Source organism: Falco peregrinus, chromosome 5 (genome assembly GCF_023634155.1).
Source record: "Falco peregrinus isolate bFalPer1 chromosome 5, bFalPer1.pri, whole genome shotgun sequence".
NCBI classification, from domain to species: Eukaryota; Metazoa; Chordata; class Aves; order Falconiformes; family Falconidae; genus Falco; species Falco peregrinus.
The window spans coordinates 89,674,681-89,702,099 of record NC_073725.1 but is presented as its reverse complement, the minus strand read 5'-3'; the positions used below and the strand labels follow the sequence as shown (position 1 = coordinate 89,702,099).

At 55.2% G+C, this 27,419-nt stretch overlaps 4 protein-coding genes across 4 annotated transcripts in view; 3 read left to right on the top strand and 1 right to left on the bottom strand.

The window, feature by feature from the left end:
- Positions 1 to 1,094: 1,094 nt before the first annotated feature.
- On the bottom strand, positions 1,095 to 7,437 carry DCTN5 (dynactin subunit 5). Its single transcript, XM_055803869.1, has 7 exons — positions 7,323 to 7,437; positions 7,081 to 7,149; positions 6,471 to 6,589; positions 5,903 to 6,014; positions 5,163 to 5,265; positions 4,353 to 4,444; positions 1,095 to 1,460 (listed from the first exon to the last, which is right to left on the bottom strand). Exons 1-7 carry the CDS (start codon positions 7,368 to 7,370, stop codon positions 1,440 to 1,442), a joined length of 564 nt encoding a protein of 187 aa, XP_055659844.1. The 5' UTR covers positions 7,371 to 7,437; the 3' UTR covers positions 1,095 to 1,439.
- PALB2 (partner and localizer of BRCA2) lies at positions 7,414 to 17,834 on the top strand. Its single transcript, XM_055803867.1, has 13 exons — positions 7,414 to 7,564; positions 7,652 to 7,711; positions 7,797 to 7,878; positions 8,285 to 10,201; positions 10,889 to 11,685; positions 12,332 to 12,415; positions 13,570 to 13,731; positions 14,208 to 14,293; positions 14,571 to 14,732; positions 14,904 to 15,020; positions 15,361 to 15,448; positions 16,484 to 16,632; positions 17,480 to 17,834. Exons 1-13 carry the CDS (start codon positions 7,457 to 7,459, stop codon positions 17,709 to 17,711), a joined length of 4,044 nt encoding a protein of 1,347 aa, XP_055659842.1. The 5' UTR covers positions 7,414 to 7,456; the 3' UTR covers positions 17,712 to 17,834.
- Positions 17,835 to 17,930: 96 nt separating this feature from the next.
- Positions 17,931 to 20,735, top strand: NDUFAB1 (NADH:ubiquinone oxidoreductase subunit AB1). The gene is made up of 5 exons (XM_055803870.1): positions 17,931 to 18,107; positions 18,203 to 18,325; positions 18,430 to 18,517; positions 19,736 to 19,855; positions 20,559 to 20,735. The coding sequence occupies exons 1-4, from the start codon at positions 17,979 to 17,981 to the stop codon at positions 19,825 to 19,827; spliced, it is 432 nt and encodes a 143-aa protein (XP_055659845.1). The 5' UTR covers positions 17,931 to 17,978; the 3' UTR covers positions 19,828 to 19,855; positions 20,559 to 20,735.
- A 1,337-nt stretch (positions 20,736 to 22,072) lies between these two features.
- Positions 22,073 to 27,419, top strand: part of LOC114011094 (uncharacterized) — an 8,291-nt gene continuing 2,944 nt past the window's right edge. The window contains exons 1-9 of the mRNA XM_055803441.1: positions 22,073 to 22,322; positions 23,137 to 23,256; positions 23,400 to 25,347; positions 25,484 to 25,596; positions 25,675 to 25,733; positions 25,859 to 26,016; positions 26,172 to 26,334; positions 26,411 to 26,602; positions 27,372 to 27,419. The exon at positions 27,372 to 27,419 is cut by the window's right edge and continues 177 nt beyond it. Coding sequence (XP_055659416.1) covers positions 24,789 to 25,347; positions 25,484 to 25,596; positions 25,675 to 25,733; positions 25,859 to 26,016; positions 26,172 to 26,334; positions 26,411 to 26,602; positions 27,372 to 27,419 — 1,292 coding nt within the window. The 5' untranslated portion in view covers positions 22,073 to 22,322; positions 23,137 to 23,256; positions 23,400 to 24,788. The remainder of the gene's footprint in view (positions 22,323 to 23,136; positions 23,257 to 23,399; positions 25,348 to 25,483; positions 25,597 to 25,674; positions 25,734 to 25,858; positions 26,017 to 26,171; positions 26,335 to 26,410; positions 26,603 to 27,371) is intronic.

Genomic DNA, 27,419 nt, shown 5'->3' with positions numbered 1-27,419 from the left:
GGGGGGTCTCCCGGCACAGGTGCCCCCGGCCGCTCCCGGGGTTCCCAAGCGCGGGGCTCATAGCGCTTTGTGTAAGGAAGTTTGTGTCGGAGCCGGTACCCGACGCGGAGTTTGTTTTTCTGGGAAAGAAACGGCACCCGGCTGCCCGCTTCCCGGCGTCACGTATAGCGCCCGCGCTGACCGGAGCCCGGCTCTCCCGCCGGCCTGTGCTCTGCGGAGTCCCCTGCGCCCGCCCCGGGGGACGGTCGGGCAGTCGAGCATAGGCACCCCGTCAATGATTTTTTTCGCTCTCTCCTTCCCACTCCCCGACGGACGCCAGCCCCAGGTCCTGTCGAGCCGCTCCTGCAGCCTGGCACCCCTCACTCAGTAACCACCCGGGATGTCCTGGTCCCTTAACCCGGTCTCGCTGCTGGCTGGGGCTGAACAAATAACCCAGAACAGCACAAAACCCAGCCACGGCACTGCAGCCCAGGAGCTGCCTCCCCCCTCCAGGCACTCCATCCACCCAGCTATGCCAGGGTAAGAACAGCAATTTCACCTCCCATGGCTTCCCTTCCCGATCAGCAGAAGCCATTCCAGCCCTGGCTATCAAATAGATGTTCTCAGCCAGTGAGTTTTGAGCTTTTGCCACACACTGGGCCTGCGGGTGCTGCCCATGGCACCCAGCCAGCCTTCAGCTGTTGACACAAGCCACTGATTGCTTCAGGGTGGCTTGGAGAGCCCAGGACGCTGGACCAGGACATCAGCCCGGCGCTCACCGCAGCCAGCAGCCAACACTTAAACCATTATTCTCCTGGTGGAGCCAATCATCCATCCCGGGAAATTCCGCCCCATGCAAAGTGGACACAGGCTCCGCTCAGTCGGTGACTTTGCACCCTTCCCACACAGCCCCACATGGCTCTTCGCCCCTCCTCACCCTGGGCAGCTGCAGGTCTAAAGAGCAGCCAGGCCAGCACCTCTCGCAGCCCACAGCAGGGCAGAAGACAGGGCATGCGCTCCCGAGAATGCCCTGAAATAAAAGCAGCACGGGCTGCTGGTCTTGGTCAGAGCAAACAGCAGTAAAGCACATGGGATCAATGAAGCAATACAGCAACTTAGTGGTTGAAGTGATCACTGTTTGTACAAGATTCCTGAAAGCAGGAATTTCCCTCCCTGAGGGGCACGCTTCCCCATGCACCTGCAGCTCCTCTTTGGCTACGCAGCAAAGCCCTCCCTTGGAAGTCACATTCTAGGCACCACGTTGCCATTGGAACATTGCGATTCCCCAGGGCTGTAGTAGCACGCTGCAACCTACTGACACTCCATCTTTCCAGAGCTGGCAGAGGTGGAGAGGTGACCCCAGGTCAGAGGGATGCTTCAGAGGATGGGAGGATAAAATGACCAAATCTAAGGAATGTTAGCAGTGCTGGATGTTTGAGATCTTCAGTGGCGACTTGGTTTTATACCCTGGCAGAGGCCACCTTAACAGAGACAATAAAAGAGGTTTTAATTAAGGCAGATAGGTCAGCTCAGCCTGCTAGAAGGAAGAGTAGGCCAAGAAACACCTAACTGTGCAATGATGTATCCCTCCGTGCACTACAGCTGTGCTGTTCAAGTGATCATGGAAGTGCATCACTTGGACTTTTCCAGCTGCCATCCCATTCCCACTCTCAACCTCAGATCCCTTTGTTTGGCAGCCACCTCCTCCCGCCCCTCTCCCATGCTGCCGTGGCTGTTAATCAAGCGATCCTGGTGAAACGCACTATGCAGTGTTGAAACTTTGAAGTGACACCATGGCAACACAGCACACACAGCCTTCTTCTGACCAAATACAGTGGCTTCCCACACTCCAACAGACAGCTGATGACAAGGCAACAGGGCAAAGTAGTGCTTCTAAGTGGCAGCATAACCCCCCACACAGCTGACTTGCAGGAAATCTTGCAAGAATCCCCAAACCTGCCCAGTCTTGTGACGGGGCAGGCCTCCTGTAGCCTCTCACTGCAAATGGCACCTGCAAGGCCTACTCAAGATTTGGGACAGCGGGAACTAAACATTTTTGGAAACTGAAGTCAGTTAGGAAGCTGCCTGCAGTACAAACACAAGGAATACTCCATACTTTTTCACGTTGGTAGAGAAAGTGGCAAGCCTGGGCCTCTCACACAGACACCCCCCTGAACGCATACAAGATCACAGGAAGAAGACTGCTTCCACTGCTGCTTCAGGAGGACCCAAGGGACACAGCTGACACTGAACAGGCATTTCGAGCCAGTGCAGGACTAGGCGGTACAATGGTCCCACTGAATCTGGGCTTCTAGTAAAATACTGCTGTTGAAACCAGACAGACATGACCTAACTGATCCGCTGCATCGGACAGCTCAGCATCAGCCAGGTTGTCACAGCTTCGACACAGAATCTCATCCATCTTCTTGTCCCAGCTGTTCTCCCTGCCCTGTTTTTTTTTGTTTGGTTTTTTTTTTTTTTTTTTTTTTAACACACAGATGTGAAAGGAGTCATGCCATCTGGGATGGCTAGACCCAACAAGTGGGCCATTTCCAAACACCTGAAGCAACACTATCAGAGCTACTACTGTTCCAAATAAATGTACCTGACATTTCAGTGTGGAAGGGAGGATTTCAGTCACCCTGTCAGCTTTAGGATTCTCACTTCAGCACAAAGAACAGAAGCAAAGACATTGTCTGTCAGAGCTGTTATAAAACAACAATGCTGGAATCACTTGTGGGTGAAAGTCACCAGCTCAGAGGCAGAAAGGAGCAGCTGCTTCACGCTGTATTTCACTTTTTTAATGCACTGACACTGTAATAGTAAGAGCCTGTAATAATCACAGAACAAGAAACTGCGGCTCACATGCCCAGGCACACCAGAAACCTCAGTCTGGTCTCAAGTTTGATTTGAAAAGTAGCAACTTTGAGTCACTTGAACAACTGAAAAGGCTTTAATTTATGTACAGTAAATACAAACCGGTCAGTGGTTTTACATTTGATTAACAGTAATTACTACACACTTTAGTACTTGCACAGCTGTTTGCTATTTAAGGTGTATCAGTTCTTTGCATTACACAGAACAGCTGAAGGCTCCAGGGCTGCTGATCTCACAGCCACACCTACTACAGAACTACTATGCATCTTGGCCGCCAGCTGCTACATTACAATATGCAGGAGCCCCAGTTTTAAAACCTAGAGAAGGACAATGCTAAGCTTTAATATAACACAACCAAAGCAGGCAGATTAATTTTTAGCCAGTCATCTGGCACTGGGTCAGGTACACACTAGTCAGCTGTCTCCAATTTTCACAGAGCTGCTCCCAGCAAGAATTATTCCTGCTCTATTACATGTCCAAAATGAAATGTTTGCTCTTTCCAAGAAGTCTGAACCTCCTTCTTAAGTTTTATAATGCAGAAAAGCATCAAAGAGCTTTCTGCAAATATAAGTACTGGGTGACAAATGGGGACAATTGCAGCATTCTCTCACCCACCTCCGGTTTCTGCTTTTCATTACCTACTTTCTGCTGCACTGAATTCTGTGAGTGACATGGCAATCCTCTTTCAAACCCCTTTGGCTCTTTAAGGGCCGTGATGTTCAGGAAGCAGAACATGCACTGGCCACGAGAATGCTAACCCTGCCTGATGGCTGAGAGCACAGGACTGATGTACTTTAAGAGCTAAAAACTAAGAAGTGTCCTGTCAGGCAAGGCATAGAAAGACAGGTTTCAATGTCAGCCACAAGTCCTAAAGCCAATCCCAGGATGATGAACAATATCCTGTCCCTACAGGATAGAATCTCAGTCCACAGGGAGAAAAGGAAGAGGCCATCCACCTCAACACACAGGCTTACAGAGTGCCAAATATTTTTCCAAAGGGAAGCACTGGGTCTAATGAACCCTGGTGGGTAACTGCCCATAACACACACATCAGCCATATGGCACTTCTGTTCTAGGATGGAGATCGCTTCTAGCAAGCGTAAACCCACTTGCTTTGGGGTAGGGGCAGAACTGACAAGAAAGGCTTAGGCTGCAGGGTACATGCTGTCAACTCTGCCTTGTTCCTCAGTTGCAATGGGGAGATGCTGCCCTAAAGGGAATTGTATCAGCTTTCCTAGCTCCGTAACATTTAATGGCACAATTCAGACAACATGTAATGAATTACATTAAAATGAGCATACAAAGTTTAAACAACATGACACAGCAGCTTTCACGAGGGACTGTCTGGCCAGATCATTAGTGTTGAGGAGCACACACAGAAGTGCTCGGAACAGCGGAGGGCCGTTCCCTGGTCTCACTGAACATCCCTCTCCCTGCCCCCAGAATACTCCTGCCTGCCTTTACTGCTCTGAAGCATGGTAAATGGGCTACTAGACCTGAGTGAGTGGCAAGAACTTCTGGTAATAGCTCTTCGTAACATCGATCATGAGTTCCTGGGTACATTCTGGGAGTTCCCCAGAGAAGAGCCCTGGAAGAAGAACAAGAATGTGACCATCAGTGTTCTTGCAGGAGAAAGCAGAACTACGCTTAAATTCAATATTCAAAGCAGTGACTTTGATTGACAAAACAGGAAAGGGCTCGTCTCGCATTGAACAATACAGTAGGATGGTTCCCATCGTACCCCGAGTTGCAGCTGGGTCCTGCAACAGCTTCCACTGTTCCCCACAAAACACCATCAGAAGATAAATGACAGAGTGTGCAATTTGTACAAGATCTCCAGCACAGCCAGGCCAACAGGGAGCAACTAAACATCCATACACCTCATTTTAATGTAACTCCCTCCCTATTAACAGGTGAATACTGAGCAAGTGGACTTCTTGCCATTTGAACCACTGAAATACCTGCAAAACCAGAAACCACATAAGGAGAAGGAGTGTTCCCTCGGCCAAAACCTAATGCCTGTTGGGTTCTACGTGCCTTAAAAAATGTGTTACTGTGTACAGGATGGCCACAGCTGGCATTCTAGTAATACTGTTCTGTGTAAACGCGTGCCACTTACCTAACATACACTGAAGCAATGAGTTTCACAAGTTAAAATTGTTACTTTTCAGTTCACTAAGTGCCTTATACCTTTCTTTTTAGACACTAAAGGCTAACAGGCAATTTTGTCACAGCAATCTCATTTTAAAATAAGAATATCCACATTATCTATACCTCTGTGCAAGAGAAGTTAAGAGGGAGCATACCTGGGCAGCCTGAGAAGACTGTGAAAGGTGGGACTACTGTTTCAGGAGGTAGTACTGTGTTGTCTAAGATTTTGCAGCAGTCTTTTAAAACGCATCTACGACCCTAAAACAGACAATAGGAAAAGTTTATACTTAAAATACTATACGTTTCTGCTTGTTACTAGTAAGTTAACCTAAACTTCAACAAGTTTAACTGCTCAAAACACACTCTGTATAAGGGATGACGGAAACATATCTTTACCCTGACTGAATGCTCTTCCCAACAGAATTAACTTTTTTTCTTTTCTGAGGAAAAACATCTGTTTGCTCTCAATGAACACACGCACCGGCAGCTGCATATTAACACACAGCAGGGTTCAAATTTGAGCCCAAAACCCGAGTCATGCAGTAATACAGCAAGGCCTTCTCTAACTCAGCAGACAGCTACCTTGGCTATTTTGTATTATTTGCACAGTAACGCAATTCCACTTGTACTCTGTGGAAAGGCTGCCTTCCCCGGGCAGTCCCATTAGCCTCAGAGACAGTACTGTTGGGATGGATTTTCCAAACAGCCGTCAGCTGAACCTGCTATTCTCAGAAAAGCAAACCTGGAAGCACCACTTCCTGCAGAGAAGGTGGAAGGAACAGCACAGACTAAGTACATGTGCTCTAGCCAGCTGGTACAGATACCTCTCTGTTGTTGTTACAAAGCCTCAACAGTACTCAAGAGTTTAAAGAAAAGACTGAGAAACAGCACTTACAATGACACAGTTCTTGCCTATGTGGACATAGGAGCCAATTTGGGCTGCATTGACAACACAGTCCTCTTCTATGAAGACATGATCACCAATGTGGAGAGGGAAAAAAGCCACCCTGTGACAGGAGAGTTATTTGTTCAGGTGTACAACAGACAGACTGAGCCATGACACTGTTAGACTCAAAATCCCACTGTGGAGTCGCTGATCTGCAGCTGGACTACCCGAGGTGGATTTGATGCTAAGGAAGACGGAACAGTAACTGGGCTTTCTCATCTCTTTCTACAGGATGGCCCAAATGAGCAACAGGAAGACGTTGTGAATAAACCAAGAACAAGTGAAACAGTTCTTCATTTTGCCACTTCAATATATCCCAGCCTTCCCACATTACAGGCTGAAGGGATCACTAACCCTCAAAGCAAAGTTGAAAGTTTGAGAAAAAGGCAGGTTTAGAGGGATGTATTGCTGCAAATTGCTACACAGCCCCCTGAATACAGATTGTAGCCAAGCCAATGTATTTTTTTATGCATACAGATTTTAACTTTAATCTCCCTACAGGAAGGGGGCTTCTTACCCTTTACTAAACTTCTTGAAGGGTGGCCTAATGACACTGCGGCTTTTCACCACGCAGTGTCGTCCAACCCGTACGTTTGCCAGGTCACCGCGGATGATGCAGTCATTCATAACTATTGTCTGGAGAAGAAAAGAGAAACGAGCTGCAATTTCTACCCATACTGCCAGTTATTATACAGACTCGTGCAGAGGTCAGGCCACTCCACCAAAATTACGTTACCTTACAGATGAGTTTTTCAGTCAAAAGAGAGAACAATACAAATACACAGGAGCCTGGAACCACCAGTTGTGCTCCCGTCATGCCAGTTAGCTGCACAAAGTGAGCCAATACACGAAGCGAGGCTTAAGCACAAACAGAAATATGTTGTTCCATAGATAAAAGCATCATGATCTGCTCATGGGCAGAGGAAGCTCCGTGTTCTCCGAGAGCAGAGCTTCGGCATAATGGGGCCAATAGCAGCTGGCAGCAGACAGCAGAGCAGCGCGGGTTCTGCTGCAGTGGTGAGAGGGACCCCGCGGCTTGTCCACACTCCCCTCCCACCCAGCCGGGCTGCTGGGCTGAGAGAGGCACCAGGCCGCGGGGATACCACAGCCCCCTCCCTGTCGCCTACCTTGCCGTTGAGAACGATGTTCTGGCTGCCGCACAGCACCGACTGCCGGCTCACCTTATTGCCGGACGCCTGTGGGGAGAAAGGGCGGGTCACTGCGGAGGCTCGGAGCCTGCGGCCGCCTCCCCTCGCCCGGGCCCCGACGCCTCGCTCTGCCTCCCCCGGGCCCCGACGCCTCGCCCTGCCTTCCCCGGGCCCCGACGCCGCTGCAACAGCCCAGCGAACCCGGATCGGCCGCCGCGCACCGTCTCGATGTACTCGGACTTGTTGTAAAGCATCTCGCTCAGCTCCATCACGGCTCCACTTCCGCACAGACACGCCCGACTTCCGGTACGTCACTTCCTCCCGCCAGGCAGCGCTTCTGCCGCGGGCGTGGCCTATGGCGGCCCGGTTGCTATGGGCACGCAGCGCCCGCCGCCCGCGGGAGGCCGCCATGGAGGGGCCGGCGGTGGCCGGGGGCGCCCTCAGCGCCGCCGAGAAGGAGAAGGTGCGGGGTCGGGGGCGCCGAGCTGGGCCCGGCCCGGGGCGGGCGGGCGGGCGCGGTGGTGCTAACCCGGTGCCTTGTGTCTTGCAGCTGCGGGAGAAGCTGGCGCTGCTGAGGCGGGAGTACAGCGAGACCGTCCGCCGGCTGCGGGTGAGCGGCGGGGCTCGGGCCGGCCGGGGGCGGTGGCGGGGGCCGGGAGGCCGGTCCCAGCCCCCTGCCGGTGTTGTGTCCGCAGCGGGCGCGGCGAGCCGAGCGAGCCAGGAGTGGCGGCCGGGGCGCGGAGGAGGAAGGAGGCCGGCGGGAGCGGAGCCCTGCAGGTAGGAACCGGCGGGCGGCCTCCGGGCCGGGGCGGGGCGGCGGGAGCGGCCGCAGGGCCCCGTGGCTGCCGTGTGCTGCCCCTCGGTCTACCGGGGCGGCGGGGGCGGAGGGCCAGCCCTGCCCACCCGCTCCCGCCCTTCTCTGCTGACTGCCTGGATGCTGGCGCTATGTCCCCGCACCCACGTGCGGCCTTGTACCCGCGGGCGGCCTTCCGGGGCCTGCTAAACCGACCTACGGTAACACCTCCGCTCCTTCCCTCCTCAGCAGGTCTGCATGCTCTCTGATCCTGACTAAAATGCTCGTCTTCCACTCTTAACAAAGTCTCCTTAGTTTTACTATACGATGTTTTTCTTGGGTGGGACTTTGCTGGGAGTACTTCACACATCTGACATTTTTTCTTCACAGGTTCTAGAGATAAGGTATCTCCTAGTGCTGACGAACATGAAACCCCCCAGTTACAGACTAATGCCTGCTTTGATCTTGTCACAGAGGAGAAAACATCTGTCACATCTAAACATGTTCCAGAGTTCTCCAACAATGAGGTTAGCCAGCAGGACAGCTTGCAGGCAGAAAGCATACGGGCTAGCCAGGAAAACCTGTGTTGTGGAATCATTAGGACTGCCCCTGAGGAGAAAAAAACCCAAACCTCCAGACACTTGATGAAGCTGAGGAGACGGACGAAGGCTCTGGTATCAGAGGAAAGGGAATCGGTGCGTGACGTGCATCTCAGCAATGCTGATGAAACAGCAAAAAATCAAATTGCCAGTCCAGAGGAGCTCCGGTCACCTGTCTTCAGGAGAAGCAGTCTCTCAAACACTGAGGAAAATGATCAAAGAGCATCCAGGCCAGCACAGGGAGAAGAAAACAGTTTCACTCCTCCCAATGCAGTGTTTGGAGTTGTACAAGACATGCTTGAAGACGGTGTCCCTCCAGGAGAACCTGAGCTGTTCCCTTGTGCACTGAGGGACAGCAGCAATGTCTGGCAGCCTGAGTCCCTGTGTGCTGTGGCCACATCTGACAACCATGAGCCTGCACGGCTATGTTCAGAGAACAGTGACTCTTTTTCACTTGACACTAGTGGTGACGGAGGAAAAGAATCCTCCAGTATAATGAAACAAACGGACAGTGCAAGTATGTGTGAAGACCAGGGAGAATTACATAGGCTCTTGGATTTAATGTCAGAAAATGAAGTATTGCCTGCTGATGGAAATAATAGTATAACTAATGACAGCAAAAGCTGTGAAGGAAATCAAAGTCATGCAAATAGTTTAAATCCCTTTCCTACAGATCTTACTCTGAGCAATGTTGAAGAATTGTTGGAGAATCAACAGGTTGAAATTCAGTCAAGACTTTCTCATCTAGAAAAGGTGACAGCTCCTGAAAGTGCACTGAACTCGTGCACAGTGGTTGAAGGGCTTCTCTTTCCGGTTGAATACTATGTCAGGACAACTCGACGCATGTCTAATTGCCAGAGGAAAGTGGACCTTGATGCTGTAATTCTCAGCCAGCTGGGCAGAAGCAAGAAGGGTCAGCGAAGGAAGTGCAAGCAGAAAGATGCAAATTCCGGTCAGTCCTCCCAGGAAAGAGCTGAAAATCATTTGGAGTCGGGGATCATGCTGTTCCCTTTTCTTGGTGCAGAAAATGATTCAGCAAATTCAAGTAGTCCTCAGAAATCTCTTCCTGCGTCCAGTGGTAGCAGCACTTCACTTGGATCAATTTCTCAAAGCAGTATCACCAGCACAAAGCAAGATCAGAGACAAACACAGAGGAAAGAAAAAGAGAAAAAAAGAAGAAAGTCTACCTGCAAACCCCTTGTCCATCATGTGTCACAGGAACTTACAGAGAGTTTGGATCTTGTAACAACGAAGGAAGGTTGTCTGCTATCAAATGAGTGTCAGAGTGAAAACATAAACTCTGATGCTAATCTTGAAAAATCGTCAGATGAGGGAAGGTTGTCTGCTGCTGCAGCTCTGGCGTTGGGAGAGCCAGAAGCGAGTGCTGCTATACAGCCAACGAGTGCCGATCCTCCTCCTGCAGGAAGCCAAGTGCTTGGCAAATGCCATAAGGCTCTGTTGGAACAGGTTCAAAATCCGCTTCAGAACAGTGATTCTCTGAACCCAGGGATTGAAACGTTTGCCAGCCGTATAGGAGATGTGGAAGTCAATTTAACTGTGTGTCAGGCTGACAGACAGGCACTGGAGCATGTTAAGAATCCGCACATGCAAGGAGCCTGCAAGGCTGAGCAGCTCCTAGCGATTAATGTCCCTCCGTGCCGCTGCCTGCGTTCCTCTGCCGGACAGAGCACCAGTCAAGTCTCAAAAGGTACTTCATGAAATGTAAACACGCCCTAAAACTACAGCCTGAGAGTGAGGCAGGGAAACATCCTGGTGAACACATGCACTGCTGTTCACACCCTGCCATATTTCAGGAAAATCTGATACGGGTTAACTATTACTTTAAGTAAGAGATATTTTTTTTTTAAACTTAGTTCATTGTGGTGCCCATGTGCCTTGAACAATTCCAAAACTTCTGCTTCAGCACAGTGATGGGGGGTGAACAGAAGTGCACGGGTGAGGAGCAGGGCTGAGAACTTTTTAAGCTGTTGGAGCAAATGTTGTGCACAGTGGACCCGATTTTCCAGCAAATGGATGCAAACCTGTTTCTCCAACTAAGTCTGCATATTAATGACTTTTTTTTTCAGTGCTGACAAGCGTGAAACCCAAAGAGTAGCATTGCAGTCTGAGGGTCTGTGAATGTTGTGGACAGAGAAAGTGCTGGGAGAAAACCAAACAAAACAGACTAAAGACTCAGTCAGTTCTGACACTCTGGCAATGGTATTTTAGCTGAAGGCTTCATGCAGAGCAATTGCAGAGTGTAATGTCTTTACAGGAAAGTGTTTGGTTGGGTTTTTTTTGTAATAGAGTGAAACTGTATGAGACATTCTGAAAAGTCTAGTTACTGATTATTTTATGATGTGATGTTCTCTCTTGTACTCTTGTGTTTGTCTAGATGCGAACAAAAGAGGATGTAGGTATCCAACAGGTTCTGAGAGTCCTGCTTCTCTTGGCTTGCCTGCTACAGACTCCGACACTTGCGGCTCTCTCTTCTCCTTCCGCAGTCTCCAGTGGCTGGCCCCTCAGCTGGGTGTCAGAGACTTTGACTTACCAGATGAGGAATTTGGGCTACTAAAACTTGAGAAATTAGAATCTTCCCCTATGAACGACTTGGAAGTTTTCGTTCCTAGTGTGTTTGGAGATGGTGTGGCTTCAGAGGACACACAAGATGCACAGACGAATCCAGAAGGAAAATGTCTCAAAAGTAATTTGATTTTGACATTCAAAAATGGATTGCCCGAGTTACCTCACATAGAAAGGCCAGATTCTAAGAAGGCTATTTCCACCCATGAATTGTTACTTACTCCCATGGGGGCTGTCCTAGCTGGTGCTCCCACTCAGCCTGAGTCTCAGATTTCCTCATCTGTTTTCCCTGTTGTGGGTGCAACCCCAGCTGTTTTACCACCAGTACTCGATAAGGTCTTCCCCAGCGCACCTTCTGTACCTCCTTCGCAAACGAGCTTGCATTCCTCCAAAGGAGCACCTGCCCAGGTCGTGGATGATGGGGAATGCAAAGACTCTGCTGTCCCACTGCATTTGCACAGCTGTGGTGCAGGATCTGCTAGAAAGGAGGAAGAAGGTACAGCATTTCCTTTAGAAGCTGAAAGAGGTGCTGGTAATAAATCTGATGATGCTGTGACCTTGGAGAAGCATCAGCAGTCAGAAAGCAAAGAGCAGAGAACTTCTGAACAGGTAACAAGCTGACCTCTTTGCCAGGGGTACCAAGCCAGTGGTTTTGTGGGCAAATCCCCTTTTCCAGAGTCTCACCTGATGTCAGGAGAAAGACCTCATTACATCCTAGCCCTGCATGCTGTCTTTAAGCTGACTTGGTAAATGTTTGGTTTTCATCTGTTGCCTAAGGTCTTTTGACCTCAAGGGGAAATTCTTTAAAATCCTGCTTGATGAAACTGGAGATGTGGGTTTCAATGCTTATTACAGGATGTGTGTTTGAAGTGTGTGTGTATATATATGCACATATGTATATGAACACAAAGTTTCTAGTACCCACATAGTGTTGGTCTACTTTAAGGAAAATTTTCAGCTAGGATTTGGTAATGGAGATTAAATGCCTCGCATGCAGGATAGGTACTGACAGAGTGACTTGTCTCTGAAGGCTGAGAGATGCAAAGTGGTGGTAAAAGACAATTTTCAGGTGAAACCAGGAATAACCTGTCTGGGATTTCCATTTTTCGAAGACATGCAAGTATGAAGAGAGGTGCTCCTACCATAGCTCTCCAGCAACAGCATGCAGAGTGAATTCACACTCCTGCCTCACTCTTACAGGTGCTGAATGTCATTTCAAAGTCAAATTATCTTCATTTTTTACCTGTTTTTGCAGAAAGTAGATGTAGCAGTACAGTTGACTCCACTACTGCTTGATGGCCTGACAGAAGAGAACTTGCAGCTTGTATCAAAGCTAAAGGTGGGATAACATTGGATGTTTACTGAGTCAGTAGCAGCTCTTTAATACCAAGTTTAACAAAAATGCAATTAAAAAATGCAAATGGCTAGTTGAAGACAATAGATTGCTGTCTAATTGGATCGATTCTGTCTTCACTTGTGGTAGAGCATGCTGAAAGGTTAGATTGCTGTCTGTCTCCTTTTGACTGGCGATTTCAGTGTTTGTTTCTGAATAATGAATGTCTATGAACATGTGCAAATGTCTTAACAATCAGAACTGCTGCATTTTGATTCAGCCCCAGATAAAATGATCTCAGCCTTTGTACCCTTGTTGCCTGCCCTGTGGCTTCTGTGGCCTCCTGTCACCATTTCAGGTGCTAACTAACCCAGTAAGGAGCAGATTTTGTGGGGGACTACAGCACTGTCAGAAAGTGTTGATGTTCACACCCATCTAGAACGGAGCCTTGATTGCACATGCCAAGGCCGAGGCAAACCTTGCCCAGGACTGTCTGTGCAGCTGAGCCATGGGCTCTCCTTCCTGCAGCGATGTCCTTTCACTATCCACTATCCCTTAGTGGGTAGAGAAGGTCTGGCAGGCATGGAAGCACCATCTGTGGGAAGGCGCATTGAAATTGCTAGGGTCTGTGTCACTTCTAACTTTTCCAAATCAAAGTGCAAAGTTTTGCTCAAGGAAGCGAGCCTGGGGAGTTAGTGTAACCAGCCAACAATAATATGGCTGAAGCTGAAAATTGTTTTACAAGGGAGAAGAAAAGGCCATTACTTTGTTCAGATTTAAACTTGGTCTGTGCTATTGCAAGTCCTGTCTCCTGTTTGTGCAATGAGGGAACCAAGCGTGGCACACAGGCTTTGTTGTGGCTGTGCCATGATGCCCACAGTCCTGTCCAGCTCTGGGCTCTGCTGTGTCCCCGTCATTTCAAATGACAAGTGATTTTTGTGAAGTGAGCCAATATACTTGCTGCTCTGAGGGTGAAACCCACCAGGCCTGTTTTCCTTAGTGCCTTACTGGCACTTTACTCAAAATTAAACATTGTAAGCGTTAAGTTTTAGCATCAAATTCTCATCACACTGAATGTCAAGCATTTTTCTAAGGCTGAACCTCCAGATTAGATAACCACGTCTATCAGAGGAAAACCAGCGCTGTTTTGTTTTGGACAGGATTCTTCAACTTCCTGCGCCGTGGATGTGAGTACGGTGTGGTGGGAGGCAGCTGGCTGCAGAGAGCTGTGTGTGGTGACCGCCTGTGAGAGTTCTGTCTCCCTGTGGAAACCTCTGGCGTCTGACCGCTGGGGAAAGGTCTATACTTGGCAGCTCAGAGAGGTGTGAATGCAATCCTTATTTCCAACATTTAGGGCAACTGTCTTGTCCCATGTGTTAGTTCCCAAGATGTAAGGAGCTTGTGATCTTGGGTGCAAGGCGAATTCTTTAGGTGGCATAGATTTTTTTATTATCCTCAGGCAACAGAGGAGAATGATTCGCAGTGCTGATGGAGAAGGCCAGTAGCTTGTATGGTGGATTGTTATCTGTGGCAACATGATACCTCATGTACTGAATGTGGCTGCGCTTCAGCCACTGGCTTATGCACTTTCCTCTTACGCTCTCTGGAGACACTTTTTGTCTCTTGTATCAACAGGAATTGTTTAATTAGGCATACAGCAGAGAGTTCAGCTGTTAATCTAAGTGTGCTTCTTCAGAGGGATCTGAGAATTAATTCTCTCCTGTATCAATTTACAAAAATGAGAATAAAGTCAAAGGGACGCTGTGGGTGACACTGAATTCTTGTTTTGCTGTCCTAGATTCCTGTAATACAGCTCGTTCCTCTGCCGGACACCTGTAATCTCGTGTGTATAGCATTGGGAGATTTGGAGATTGGAGAAATAAGGTTTTACATTTATTTCTTACTAGCACTTTGCACCCTGAATACCTGCAGATTAACTCTCCTGTGTAACAGTTGAAATTATCTCTTACTAATATGTCACTTTCTCTGTTGCTTTAACAGTTAGAAAATATGGAAGGGATTTCTAAAAAATCAAGTATAAAGACTTGCTTATTCGCCTCTAGAGGTGGTAGACTGTTTAAACCTGTGCTTATTTTATATGCCAAGGCATGTTTGAGTTATGCTTCCTTCTGTCATTAGGCGTACTTTTCTCTTAATTTAGGCTCTTGCTTTATTCTTCTGAGAATGACTCATTCAAGCAATCTCTAGTAAAAACTGGAAATATAAAAGCTGTTCTTGGGCTAAAGGATAGGAGGCTGGTCAGCAGCAGCAGGACTCTACAAGAGCAGCAGGTGGAAATAGTATCGCTTTCGGAAACAGGAAGGTGAGTCTGCTGGTTTTGGGGTGGTCTCAGGGTGGCAGGTGGAAGAAAAGTTAGGAAACATCTCAAGGGTGGAAAAGTGTTGGGTTCCTCTTCTTTCTGGAGGTGTGCTGAGTACAGAACACGTACTTACTATGTTGACTCCTTTTCCTCACTTGCTAATCTGCTGTTCAGGAGCAAGGACGGACAGACTTTGATGCCCCCTGAAGAAAGTGTTTTAGCTTTTGCTGAAGTGGAAGGAATGAGAGATGCCTTGGTTGGCACCACTGCAGTGAACAGCATTGTTGTTTGGTCAGTGTTCCTTTTGCAATTAAATGCTTTAGTTTGTGGGTGTATGTGGTGGCTGTAACAGCTATCTGCTGGTTTGCCTGTGAAATGAAAATTGTCAGAGGGCCTATACCCTGGCACTTGAATTTCTATACAGTCAGGGAGATAGTGAATGAGCTATGCTGCTGTAATTCCACTTGCTTTTGCATCATACTCATTGCCATCTCTTCCTGTGGCCTCTTGTCTTAGTTTGATTTATGTACAACCAAGACTGTGTCCATCTTGCATAGTGGTGTAACTATGATTAGAAAATAACAGGTAGAGGATGGAAAAAAGTCATAATTTGTGTTTTCACCAACTGCAGGAATTTGAAAACAGGCCAGCTTCTGAAGAAGATGCACGTTGGTTATTCCTACCCAGCTTCCATCTGCCATCGAGTATATTCCGACTCTGTACGTACACGAGATATGGCATACAGCTTATGTGTGGGCTGCACAGACTCACGGGGCGGGGGGACTTAAAGGATTAGAGTTTCTAGAGTGGATTGAGATAACAGTTCTATTTAGATATACTGAAGATATTTCAAAGGCAAATACAGGAGAAATAAGCCACACTGGCTACTTCCAGTTCTTGGCTTCCTGCAATGTACTAATAAAATGAGAGTGATGCATCAAAGTGTATTCCAGAGCAGCAGCATCTTGCATGTGGGAAGCAGTACTGTTGTGCAGTACTGGTGCTTGGTAAGTCTCCTCCATTGCACAAGTGGGTAGCTGCCAGCGTGGTGATGGCACACTGCCACTGTCGGAAAACAGATGTGAAGTTGTTATTATTTACAGGTACCCCCAAGGGTATGAGCTATTTAAAACCAAGATTAGTACTAATGATTCTTTCCCACTTGCTTCCACCTGTGCTGTGATTCCTGATGGATTTTTGTGGTTTGTCGAGGGTCTGATTGTTTTCAGTGAGCATTTAACCTTTTGGGACAAGAATGTCTTGTCTGATAATGATGGCTTGAGTTAGGCTCTTTGGAGGCATCCTCAGAATTTCTATCCCCGAGGTGTTTTATGCTGGCCTGTGGCTGTTCTGAGAGCTGCTGTTTTCAGCTGTGCAGGTTTGTGTGGAATTCTTATTAAATTTTAAGCTCCTAGGGTTTAAAATGAGGCCCAGAAATTTTACTTTAAATATCACTTCATCCTACAGCAAGTTCAGCTTTTTCAGGCAGAAAGATAAATGCATAAATCCATTGGGTCACTGAGCTGTCATTCTGCTGTATTGCATCAGCCCTTATCAGTCAGCCACTGCTTTGGTTTTTATCTAATTTGATAAGGAAAGTAAACCATGTCTGTTTTATTCAGTAAAAATAATGCATCACTGTCCATGGGGCTTTGATTATAGAGAGCATGTAGCAATTAATTTTTGGAAAATTCTGTGAGGTTTTTCCCCTCTTGCTGTTGTTTTTAGTGATGTATTTTCCCTCTGTCCATCAGGGCCTTCTGTTTGTTGTTTTAAGTCATCCACATGCCAAAGAGAGCGAGTCCTGTGGAAACCCCGCATTCCGCGTGATAGCCTTCAACCCCAAAACATCCAGGAGCACAGGAGTGATGTTCTCCTCTCTCCCACCCGGGCACACTGGAAGGCAAGTACCTCGGGGACTCTGCCTGCTGGCTTCACAACTCCTTTGGGGGTGATTTTGGGGGGAGAACTGCTTAACGAGCTGAGCGGCACTGCTGGCAGGGATCCTTTTGCCATCTTGCCAGTGATAAGGAGGCTGCATCCGTTGCTGCCGTTTGTCCCATGTGGAGGCTGGAATGGGGTGAGGGTGTGGGCCGTTTCCTGCCTGCTTCCTGCGCCAGTCTGTGTGCTGACCTCCCAGCTCCTGGCGGCACTGTGCAAGGGGCTCGCTCGCTGGAGTGCTGCGGGCAAACAGCAGCGCCCATCTCCTGCCTGCTCACGCTTTTGTTGTTCTTCCCCCACGCTGACTGTGGAAATGCTGTAACCAGGTTCATCAGGTGATTTCCCCAGGCAACACCCCCTGAGAAAACGTCCGCAAATGAGGCGGTCAGAGCCCTTGTGCCGCTAAAGAGCACTTGGCTCAGTTAATTTGTGTTAGGCAGCTCTTTGCAGTCAGATGACCTTTTCCTTCCGCTGTCTTGTGTTTTGAAGAGCAAGCTGTTTAAGACTCAGTCTGGCAACGCACTTACGTAGGAAATGTTACGATGGATGTGCACGAATCTAAGCAGATTGAGATCTTGGCTTACTGAATGGTTTTCTAGTATATTCTGAGGCTGAGGGAGCATTGTCTTGACGTCCTTCGTTCTCAGGTGCACAGGGGGTATGGCATGTAATGTAGCCTGGCTTCCTATGGTTGGCTTCAATTGGCTTATCAGTTTTGTACGTGAAAAACTAGGTAATGTGAAAAATGCCGCGGTAGCATTTTCCCCCACTGAACTGCAGCATTGTGACCCGTCTGTGCTTGGCCGTAGGTACCTGGAGGGTGATGTGAAGGGTGCCTCGGCTGCCGCCGTGCTGACGTCGGGAGCCATCGCGGTGTGGGACCTGCTCCTGGGGCAGTGCACGGCCCTGCTGCCCCCGGACCCGGCGGGGAGCTGGGCGCTGGCCCGCTGGGCCACCGCCGGTGCCTGCCTGCTGGCCGGGCAGTGGGACGGGACCGTCTGCCTGTACCGGTACCGGCAGCCCCAGCCAGGAGCGGCCTGAGGGGCAGGGGGGCGGGGACCGCCACCAGCAGCGGAACTTGACGGGGCCGGGGCGGCCGGTGACGGGGTGCGGGGCGCGGCCGCGTGTGTGAGATGCCATTAAACCTGTCGCCTTGGGAACGACTCCGTGCCTGCTGCCGCGCCGGGGCGGGGTGGGGCGGGGCGCGGCCGCCGGCCGCCAGGGGGCGCTCTCACCGCCGCGCCTGCCGGCCCTACGCCGCGCGGGGACTGCCGGGAGTGGCGCGGTGCCCGCTGGGAGCAGGTCACCATGGCGGCCCGTGTCCTCTCGGCCTGCGTCCGCCGGCTGCTGCCGCGCCCGCCGCCCGCCCCGCGGCCCGCCGCGCTCGGCACCCTCTGCCGCCTGCCGGCCCCGCCGCGGGCGCTGCCGTTGGTACAGGTAAGGGCCGCGGTGAGCGGGGGCAGGGGGCGGGGTGGGGGGGGGGGGCGCGGCGGCCGGCCCGGCGCTGCCCGCTGCTGCCCGGTGTGTTGCAGGTGCCGCGGGTGGCCTGGCCGGCCTGCCGCCGCTTCTCCGAGCTGCCGCCCCTCACCCTGGCCGACATCAAGGAGCGCGTCCTCTACGTCCTCAAGCTGTACGACAAGATCGACCCGGAGAAGGCGAGCGGGGCCGGGCCGGGGGGGGTGCGGTGGGGCCCCGGGGGTCGTGCTGCGGCCCGCTGAAATGGCCGCGGCCACCTGACCTTCTGGCTCTCTTCCCGCAGCTCACAGCCGAGTCCCACTTCATGAAGGACCTGGGTTTGGACAGTTTGGACCAAGTGGAAATCATCATGGCCATGGAAGATGAATTTGGTAATTCATAGCTGTGCGTGCTCGGGTTCATCGCTGCCTTTGTTTTCTGGTTAATCCTTAAGCACAGCTGTAGCAAACAGGAATTAGTTCTTTTCTGTGGACAGTGACGTTGACTTTTCTCTGATGTAATTCAAAGAAAATTATGTAGTTCTCAGTCAGTGAGAACATGCTCTGGTGGCACCGGTGGGAGTCAGGAGAAGGCGTCTGTCCGTCTGCTCCTGAGGTCGGTCCCTCTGGGAGCATTGACAGCTTTTCTCCCCACGCCCCTCCTGGGCAGTCCCTGCGGTATTGCTGGGGAGGGGCAGGGTGGGGGACAGCAGTGTGTGACTGAGGACGGCAGATACTACATTTACCACGAAGGCTGCATCTGGAGCTGATCTTGGCTCCTGTTTGTGAAATCACAGATATCCCAGATTTTTTCCTTACCAGATTTTTTTAAATCCTCAATACTTGATGCTACTAGGGAAAAAGAAAAAAAGGTGTCTTTTCCTTATTACTTTATATTCCAAGTTTTGGGTTTTACTTCATTTTGGACTTTTTCATGCTTTCATTTGAAGCTCATAAATTCTGGAGCACGCACGTCATTTGTCACACTGGGTCATAAGTGGCCCTGGGGTTTGGTCGTTCTCGAAGCCTAGGCAGATGTTTCCCTTTCAGAGTATTTACTAAGAGTTTATATATGTAATCCACTTACTGTATACTGTGAGTGAAGTGTTAGTGTCTGTCTGTAAGGACTAGAAAAAAGGAATATAAATTTTCTGGGATGTATTTCTGACCAGTTCCACAGCTGAGAGCCCTCATGTTCCCCACCCCCAGCTCTGTAGGAGCTGTTGGTGGTACAAGCCCTGAGCGGCAGACTCTGATCCTGAAGGGCTTCAGGCTTTGGCTTGCCTGGAGTTACCATGAACATCCCCCTTCTGTCACGCACCAGCAGGGAAGGCGTTAGTGACTGTAACGAGGCGCAGGGGACACATGCTGGCTGGCTTGGCAGCCCCGCTCCCTGCATCTGCCTTCTCCCTTACACGGAAGCCGTGTCGCGTAAGGCAGAATGCAGCTGGAAACTTGGTGTAGTACCGAAATGCTGGCTCTGGCTGACACAGCAGCCGCTGCCTGTTTGTCCTCTGCCAAGCTGCAGGCATCTGAGCCAGCAGCAATTACTTCCTTTAGCCTTGCTCCTGTTTCCGTTGGTTTGGGCTAATTATGTGCACTTTCTTCCAGGATTTGAAATTCCTGATGGAGATGCAGAAAAGTTAATGTGTCCACAAGAGATTGTAGATTACATTGCAGATAAGAAGGATGTTTATGAATAAAAAAAAAAAAAGAGTTCTTCAAAGCTGAGTAAGTAGAAACGTGCTTCTGGGAGTGTCTCGGGTAACAACGGCATGCACAGGGTGCCGGTGCGTGTGCTTGGTGCCTGCAGAGGTGACAGCACCTTACAGCTGAATGGCAGGCAGGAGTCTGGCAAGTCTGGGAGGGAGCTGGCAGCAGCTGCCCGCTCTGAGGAGCGGGGAGGATAAAGCATGTTTCCCTGAGGCATCTGCTGCTGGAGGTAGGATGTGGGGCTCAGTGACCTTTCATCTCACCCTGCCTGGCACTTCATGCGCTCACAGTATCCACGTGTCTTTCTAAGTAAGTAGATGGCACGTTGGCTTTAGTCATGGAAGTCCCTCTGGGCAGTGCTCCTTGGCTGCTGTGGGGAGGTGCCTCCCGGGGGATGTGATAGCCCACTCCCCACTGCCGTGTTTCCTCCTCACCCGCCGCCGCCAGAGGCTGCAGCAGGGAAGGAAACAGGCAGGAAAGTGTTATGGGAGCGACTGCCCTGAGGTGCGCTGGGGCTGCAGGGGAAATGAGCTGGTGGCCCAAGGCCAGTGTGCAGCAGATCACTACTTCTTGTTTGTTCCTGTGTGGCTTCTGGCCTCCCCCCACACTCCCCTCCTGGGTCAGGGGGCAGCCACTGACCCACTTCTTTTCTGCCTTAAAATACTAGTTCTTGCTTGATGAAACATTAAATATGTGGATTTTGTGGATGTTTTTTTAACAGGAGATGTCTCTACCACCACGACAGGGCTGGTGTCAGCGGGTATGAATATAAGCGCACATGCTGTACCGTTGCTGCTTTCATTGGAAAGTTGTACTTGGACATTGTATTTAAAGCTGTCTGAATATGTTGTCCTTTAAAAACAAGAAAGAAAAAAAAAGGAATAAAGATCTAAGACCATTGTTGCATGGATGGCTTTTCCATTTGGCACTGTGGGTGGCTCACTGTGTCAGTGCTTGGTGTGCAAAGGACACATGAGGGACGAGTGACCCACCTTACTAGAAACGCCCTTTTCCAGCCCAGGCTTTCCTTTGCTCAGCTGGGGCCTCCTATCCCCTAGGGTGCCATCTGCCAAGTGCAGAAGGGTTGTGGGTCGGTCGGGCTCTGAGTGTGTCTTGTTCAGAGTGTTTTGCTGTTTGTCTTCCCTCTGTGAGTGAAAGCGTGAGCAGCGCCTGTGTGGCTTGTGCCGCTGTGCACAAAGCTCCGTGCCCTGTGCTGCTGGTGTGATGGCGCTTCCTGTGATCTCACTGCTGGTGTTGTCTGCTCTTCCCAATAAACCGCCCTCCTGCTGCCTTTGCTGTTCCTTTCATCAGTGCTGGTAAAAGCCAGCTGCTTCTGTTTGAAAGGCTTCTGCTTTCCTCATGGAAAATAAAGGAACGACTTTCCTGCCTCCAAAAAAGCCATAATGTTGCATCAGTGTTTCTGTAAGCCCAAATAATCTCAGCACAGGAGGCTTGCTTTAAATCTCTCCCAAGACAGAGACAAGTTATTTCTGGACACTACACAGTTTTTCCTCCCAGCCAAGAAACACTTTCATATGTCAAAGAGGCACTGCCAGGCTCTGAGCCAAGAAAGCGTTGCTCGATTATGTATCCCCTCTGGCAATCGGGGCGGCGAGTCTCGGCGCTGTGTGGTGCCCAGGCATGAGGTGGGTGTTCTCGGCGCTTCCTCTAAAGCTGCATTTTGCTTCTAAAGTCGCCCTGCGCCGAGCCCCGGCCCGGCTGGTGACCCGCTGCCTGCGGGCCCCGGGTTCCTTTCGCTCGGCCCCCGCCCCGGGGCGCTGCTTCACCCAGACGCCATCGGGCACGTTTTCCGGACGGGCGCCCGGCAGGACGGGGCTGGGAACCGGCTGCCGCGGCCGCTGCGCCCGTGGTGGTGTCCCCGGCGAGCTGGGCGTGCCGGGGCGGCTGCTGGTTTTGCTGGTCTTACTGGGGGTGGCCCTGCGCCCTTGGGCGAGGAGCCGCGGGCAGAGGCAGCCGCCGGTGCCCGCAGGGAGCCTTTGCCCCGAGCCGGAGCCGGGCAGGGCCGGAGCGGCCGGGGGGCAGCGCCCTGGCAGCCCTCGACGCGGCTTCTCGGGAATCGCCCGTTGCGGGGGGAGATCCCGGAGCCGGTGGGGGAGCGGCCGGGCCCCCCCCCCCCCCCGGCGCGGGCCCGGCGGGAAAGTCCTCGGCGGATGGGGGGGCTGATGGGGGGGCGAGTCCCCCCCCCCCTCCCCGGGCGGGTCCCGCAGCCCGAACCTCGGTGTCCGGCGGGTCCCCGCGGGCCCGACCATGCCGCCAGCCCCGGGGCAGAGGCGGGGTCCCGCCGGGGTGGAGCGGCGGGGCCGGAGCCGGTGGGGCGGGACCGGGCCGGGGGCTGCGGCTCCCCGGTGCCTCCGCCCCGCCGCAGCGGGGGCGGGCGGGGGCTTCCTGCCGCCGCCGCCTGGGCAGAGCCGCCGCGCCATGGAGCGGCTCCGGCTGCGGCTCCCGCGGCTCCTGGCCGCCGCAGGTGAGGGCCGGGGCCCGCCGCCGCCTCCCGGGGACGGGGGTCCGGCCGGGCGGGGGGCGGGCAGGGGGGGCACGGCCCGGGCAGGGTCCCGGGTCCCTGGGCGGGGGATGCCCGGTGGGCTCGGCGCTGGGCGGTGGCGGTGGCGGGGCCGGCAGCGGGCGCGGGAGGGGGCTCCGGGCTCCCCGGTCGCGCGAGGGCGGGGGGCGCTGGGGACCCGCCGCGGGGGTTCGGCCGCGGGGTCCCGGCACGGGGCGGGTGGGCGGCAGCGGCGGGAGCGGGGCCACGTGCCGTGCGCCGGCCCGGGCGGCGAAGGCAGCGGGTGCGGCGGGGGAGCGGGAGCCCGGCGGGGCGCTGGCGGGGAGCGGCCACCCGGGTCGTCGTGGCCCCGGCTCCGCCAAACGGGCGAGCGCCGGCTCCGATGCCTGGGGGCTGCCCGGCCCCTCCGTGGAGCAGCCGCTGCCGCAGCGGCGACCCCGAGTCCTGCCCAGGGCGGTGGCGGGGTCTGGCACGGTGCTGGCCGCGGACCCGGCGGTGCCGGCGCTGGCACCCGGCGGTTGCGGGCGATGGTTCGGTTCGGGGCAAAACGGGCTTTTTCCCGGCCGGGGCCGCGTGCGGCCGGGCTCGGCTCGGCTCGGGTCCGCCGCCGTGGTTGAGTGGTCCCTGAGCGCTCCCTTCGGCAGGGCCGGCGCCGGGCACCGGCACCGGCGGGGAGGTGTGGAGCTCCACGCCGGCAGCTCCCCGGTGCCGGTGCGTGACCCCGGTGCCGGTGCGTGACCCCGGTGCCCGATGCCGCCGCTCTCCGCTCTCTCCCCAGTGATCGTGGAGTGCTGCGCGCGGCTCTGCCCCGGCCTGGGCAGCGGGACGGGCCCCACACCGGCCACCGCGGTCCCCTGCACCCACCCGGGGACAGCGACAGGGCAGCGCTGCCGGACAGGTACCGTGCGGCTGGCACCGTCCTGCTCAGGACCTGCCACCCGTGGCACCGCGTGCTGGCCACGTGTGTCAGTGCCGCTGCGGCTGGGGGCTGGTAGGGGTCAGCCCCCCTCAGTTGTCCCCCACTTCTGCCTCTGCTCGTAGATCCGGAGCGAGGAGCTGGCACAGGGTGGGCATCAGCACTGGAGGCCGTGGGGCCGCTGCGGACAGAAGCTGAGCTGTTGCTCTTCCCTGGGACCCCCACCGGGACTGCTGAGCCCCCCAGCCCCCAGGGGATCCCCGGAGGCCCCCGGGCAGGCAGAGAGGGGATGCGGCCCACAGGGCGGGATGGAAGAGCCACTGAGCACCCGGGGCCCCTGCTCCCTGCCGGCATCGCGGAGCAGGCAGCTGCAGGAAGCGAGTGGCCATCTCCTGCCAGCCTGGGTGTGACCAGTGTGGGGACCCCAGCCCCTGCGGAGCCAGACACAGCGCCCACCACCAGATCCCCCCCCCAGACTAACCCTGTAGAAAATGCAATGGCAGAAAGTGCCACGACCCCGCAAGGGACCCTGTTGCATCCACCGTCCTCTGTGATGGTGCCTGGCTCTGCTGGGGGGCAGTGGGGGCCCCTCAGTACCCTGCAGGGATGGAGCCCCAGGGGGACAGCACTTGTGCAGAGCCAGAGGGGCTCGCACAGCCCCTTGTCCTCAGAGCTGTGGACTGGGGAGGGCCCAGGTGCCACTGTCCCACTGGGTGACAGCAGCCCAGGGACCCCCCCGAGCATCACACTGGCCACAGACAGCCCAGTGCCAGGGGCGACTGGGACATCACCCTTTGGTGGGGGGCTGCAGAGGCTGCTGACTCCTATGGGGACGCTGGGGGGGACACGCCGGGGGCTGCCAGGGCTGGGGCTGGCAGGAGGACGGGGCTCTGACTCCCGCCTGTGGCATGGGACGGACATTGCCTGGCAGGGTCCCCACTCTGCCCCTCGCTCCTCTCCACTGTCCCTTGGAGCTGGTGGCCGTGGGGGCCCTGTGGCCAGCGCAGCCTGGCCAGCTGTGGGGACCGGCCCAACTTCCCTGCCTGCCGCAGGCAAGGGGTCGGGTCTGCCTGTCCCCACCACCACGGCTGGTGCCCCAGGGATGACATCCCCTGGCGTGGGGGGAGCCCTGGACCCAGCCACAGGGATCTTGGGGCCACCCAACATGGAGGGTCCCCCTGAACACAGCCACGTCCCCCTGGAGCAGACCTGGCATCCACCAGCTGTGCCGGGGCAGCCCCCCACCACCATGGCCCCAGGCAGCACCGCTGTGACACAGAGCTGGGGGTCGTACACCAGTCAGGGGTCCCCCCGGGGTTCTCCCGCATCCCCCCGCCCCTGCAGTGCCTACGCTGCCAACCCCACGGCCCTCCCCAGGGACCAGGTGGGTTGTGCTGGGGCTCAGCCCCACTGCGGGCGCCCCCCCAGCAGGCCCATCCCCAGGGACTGGGCTGCCCCACGCTGGCTCTGGGGGGGATGCTGCTGAGAGCCCCCAGATCCTGGGGGGGACCCCCATGGGGGTGAGCAATGCTGGGCCCTTGGCAGCCACTGCCCCGCCGAGCTGGCAGCCAGGCAGCCTGGACCCCCCCTCAGCCCCTGGGCCCCCCCAGCAGCCAGCTGCGTCCCAGCCTGCGTCTTCCCCGGGGCTGACCACTGCTATTGGCATCGCTGTCACTGCCGCCACCACCATCACAGCTGCCACTGCTGTCACCACTGCCACCACCATCACAGCCACCACCACCAGCCCAGCACTGCTCAGGGATGTGGGGACAGTCACACCGGAGCCTGGTGCCACTGTACTGCAGAGGGATGTGACGGGGCTGACGGGGGGGCCCCCAACTCCTCTGCCCACCGTGATGTCAGGGTCCCCCCAGCAGCCCACCGACCCCCCCGGCACCCTGGGCCATCGTGGGAGCCCCGGGTCCCCCCCAGCTGCTGGTGACACAGGCCTGGTCCGGCTGCCGAGCAGCCCCAGAGAGCGGCCGGATGCTGACACCCCCCCGGTGACACCGGCTGCGGCAGGCAGGGCCCCGCGCGTGTTCATCGTGGAGGATCAGCCACCCCTCCTGAGAGGTGGGTCTTGGGGGGGGTTGGGCGCGGCTGGAGGAGGAGAGGCCTCAGGAGCCGTCAGCATGGGGGGGCGGTGGTGGTGGCCCCCGCGGGCGGGCATTGCAGGTCCCTGCTGTGCTGATCCCCGTCTCCCCCGCAGCATCGCTCCTCCGCATCCCCTGCGAGCTGGTGCTGGACATGGGGTTCGTCCCCGCCCTGCAGGACCCCACATCCCGCGAGCACCGGGGTCTGCTGCACAGCTTCAACCGGACGGTGAGTGCAGGACGGGGCTGAACCGGGGGACTGCGGCTGGGGGCCGCCCTGCATTGCGCTCAGCCTCCTCCCGCACAGGTCTCGCCCCTCTTCATGTCGCTGCCCGGGTTCCTGCGGCTGGAGGTGACGGGGATCAGGTGGGTGCCCGCACCGCTCCTGCCCTGGGCAGTGTCCCACGCTGCGCGGCCGTGGCACTGCCGGGCTGCGGTGCTGGGCGCGTGGGGCCGGGCCCGGCTGGACTTGCCGTGGGGTGTCCCCGCAGGGAGGGCAGCGTGGTGCTGCAGTACGACGCGCTGTTTGCGGCGGAGCGGGTGCAGGCGCCGGGGCTGGGCGCGCTCCTCAACGCCGTGCTGGGCTCCAGCAGTGCCCGGCCAGGGCTGGTGGTGGGGGCTGCCCCCGTCCTGCGCAACGTGGCTCTGGGTGAGTGTGGGGCAGGCATGGGGCTGCGCCGTCACAAGCCCTCCTGTGGCCCCCGGGCTCTGGTGCCTGGCCAGGGGCTGGTTGTGGTGTGGGCACGCGCCTGGCCCTCTGCCCGGTGAGGAAGGGGTGGCACAACCGGGCCCCCACCCCCGCAGAACGGCCACTGGATCCCTGTGCCGCACTCTTCGCCTGCCGGGCCGGCTTCGCCTGCGTGGCTGGGGCAGACGGCAACGCCACGTGCACCTCCCTGTGCCACCGCGGCTACTGCAAGAACCACGGCATCTGCACCCACCCGCCGGACCACCAGCCCCTCTGCCAGTGAGTGCCCCCGGGGCCAGCGCTGGGGTGATGGGTGCTGCCCCCCTGGCGGCTGATGGCCCCCACCTTGGCGCAGGTGCCCGGCCGGCAGCGATTTCTGGTTCATGGGGCTGCGCTGCGACTACCGCGTGACACAGCAGAGCCTGCTTGGCGTGGCCGCGGGCGTCCTGCTCAGCATCGTCCTCCTGGGCGCCGTCGTCGCCACTGTCGCCATCCGCCGCTTCAAGATGCTGCTGCTGGAGGCCAGGGCAGACCAGACCCGCAGCAGGTGGGATGCGCGGGGATGCAGGGGTCCTGCTGGAGGGTCAATGCCCCTGCCCCTCCCTGGGGGTGCTGGGGGGTCGATGGGCAGCCCAGCCCGGGTCAGGGCCAGCCACGGCTCGGTGGGGAGGCAGGGCTGGGGCTTGGGCTGAGCTCTGCCAAGAAGAACCCTACGGTGGCTGATAGCGGGGCCGGGGGGCTCTGGGTGCGGCTGTGTCAGTGACGTGCGGTGCCCGGGGGGGGCTGGTGGCCCCACCGCCGCCACCGGGAAGAGGCTGCAGGCAGGACGGGGGTGCTGCAGGCTGCTGGGCTGGATGATGCTGTGGTTGCACCGAAGTGCTGCGGACTGGGACGGGTGAGATGTGCTGAGCCCCCAGAGCCGTCGTTCCAGGGACCCCTCCCCAGGCGCCTCCCGGGGGGATCGGTGTGGCTGCGGGTGGGGACCTCCAGCTGCCCTGGCCCCGCCGCCCTCCCCGCCAGCGGCTGTAACGCACCAGGGGATTGTTCCTGGGGAAACTCCCGGGAAACAGCTGCGGGGCCGTGGCCAAACGTTGCTCAGTGTCATCCGCTCTGCCCACGCCCCGGGAAATTTGGGTGGAAACCTGTGAGCTGCGCCTGCCCGTGTGCGTGAGCACGTGCCCGTGAGCGTGTGTGTGGCTGCGTGTGGACATGAGCCCGTGCCTGCACGTGCCCGTGGGTGAGCATGTGCCCATGCATGTGGGCACGTGCTGGTGCGTGCCCCCGGGGTGCCGCAGCCGCCCGGCCGTGCCCTGCAGCTACCGGCGGTTCTGCCGGCTGGACGACGTCTCGGCCCAGTACTGGTC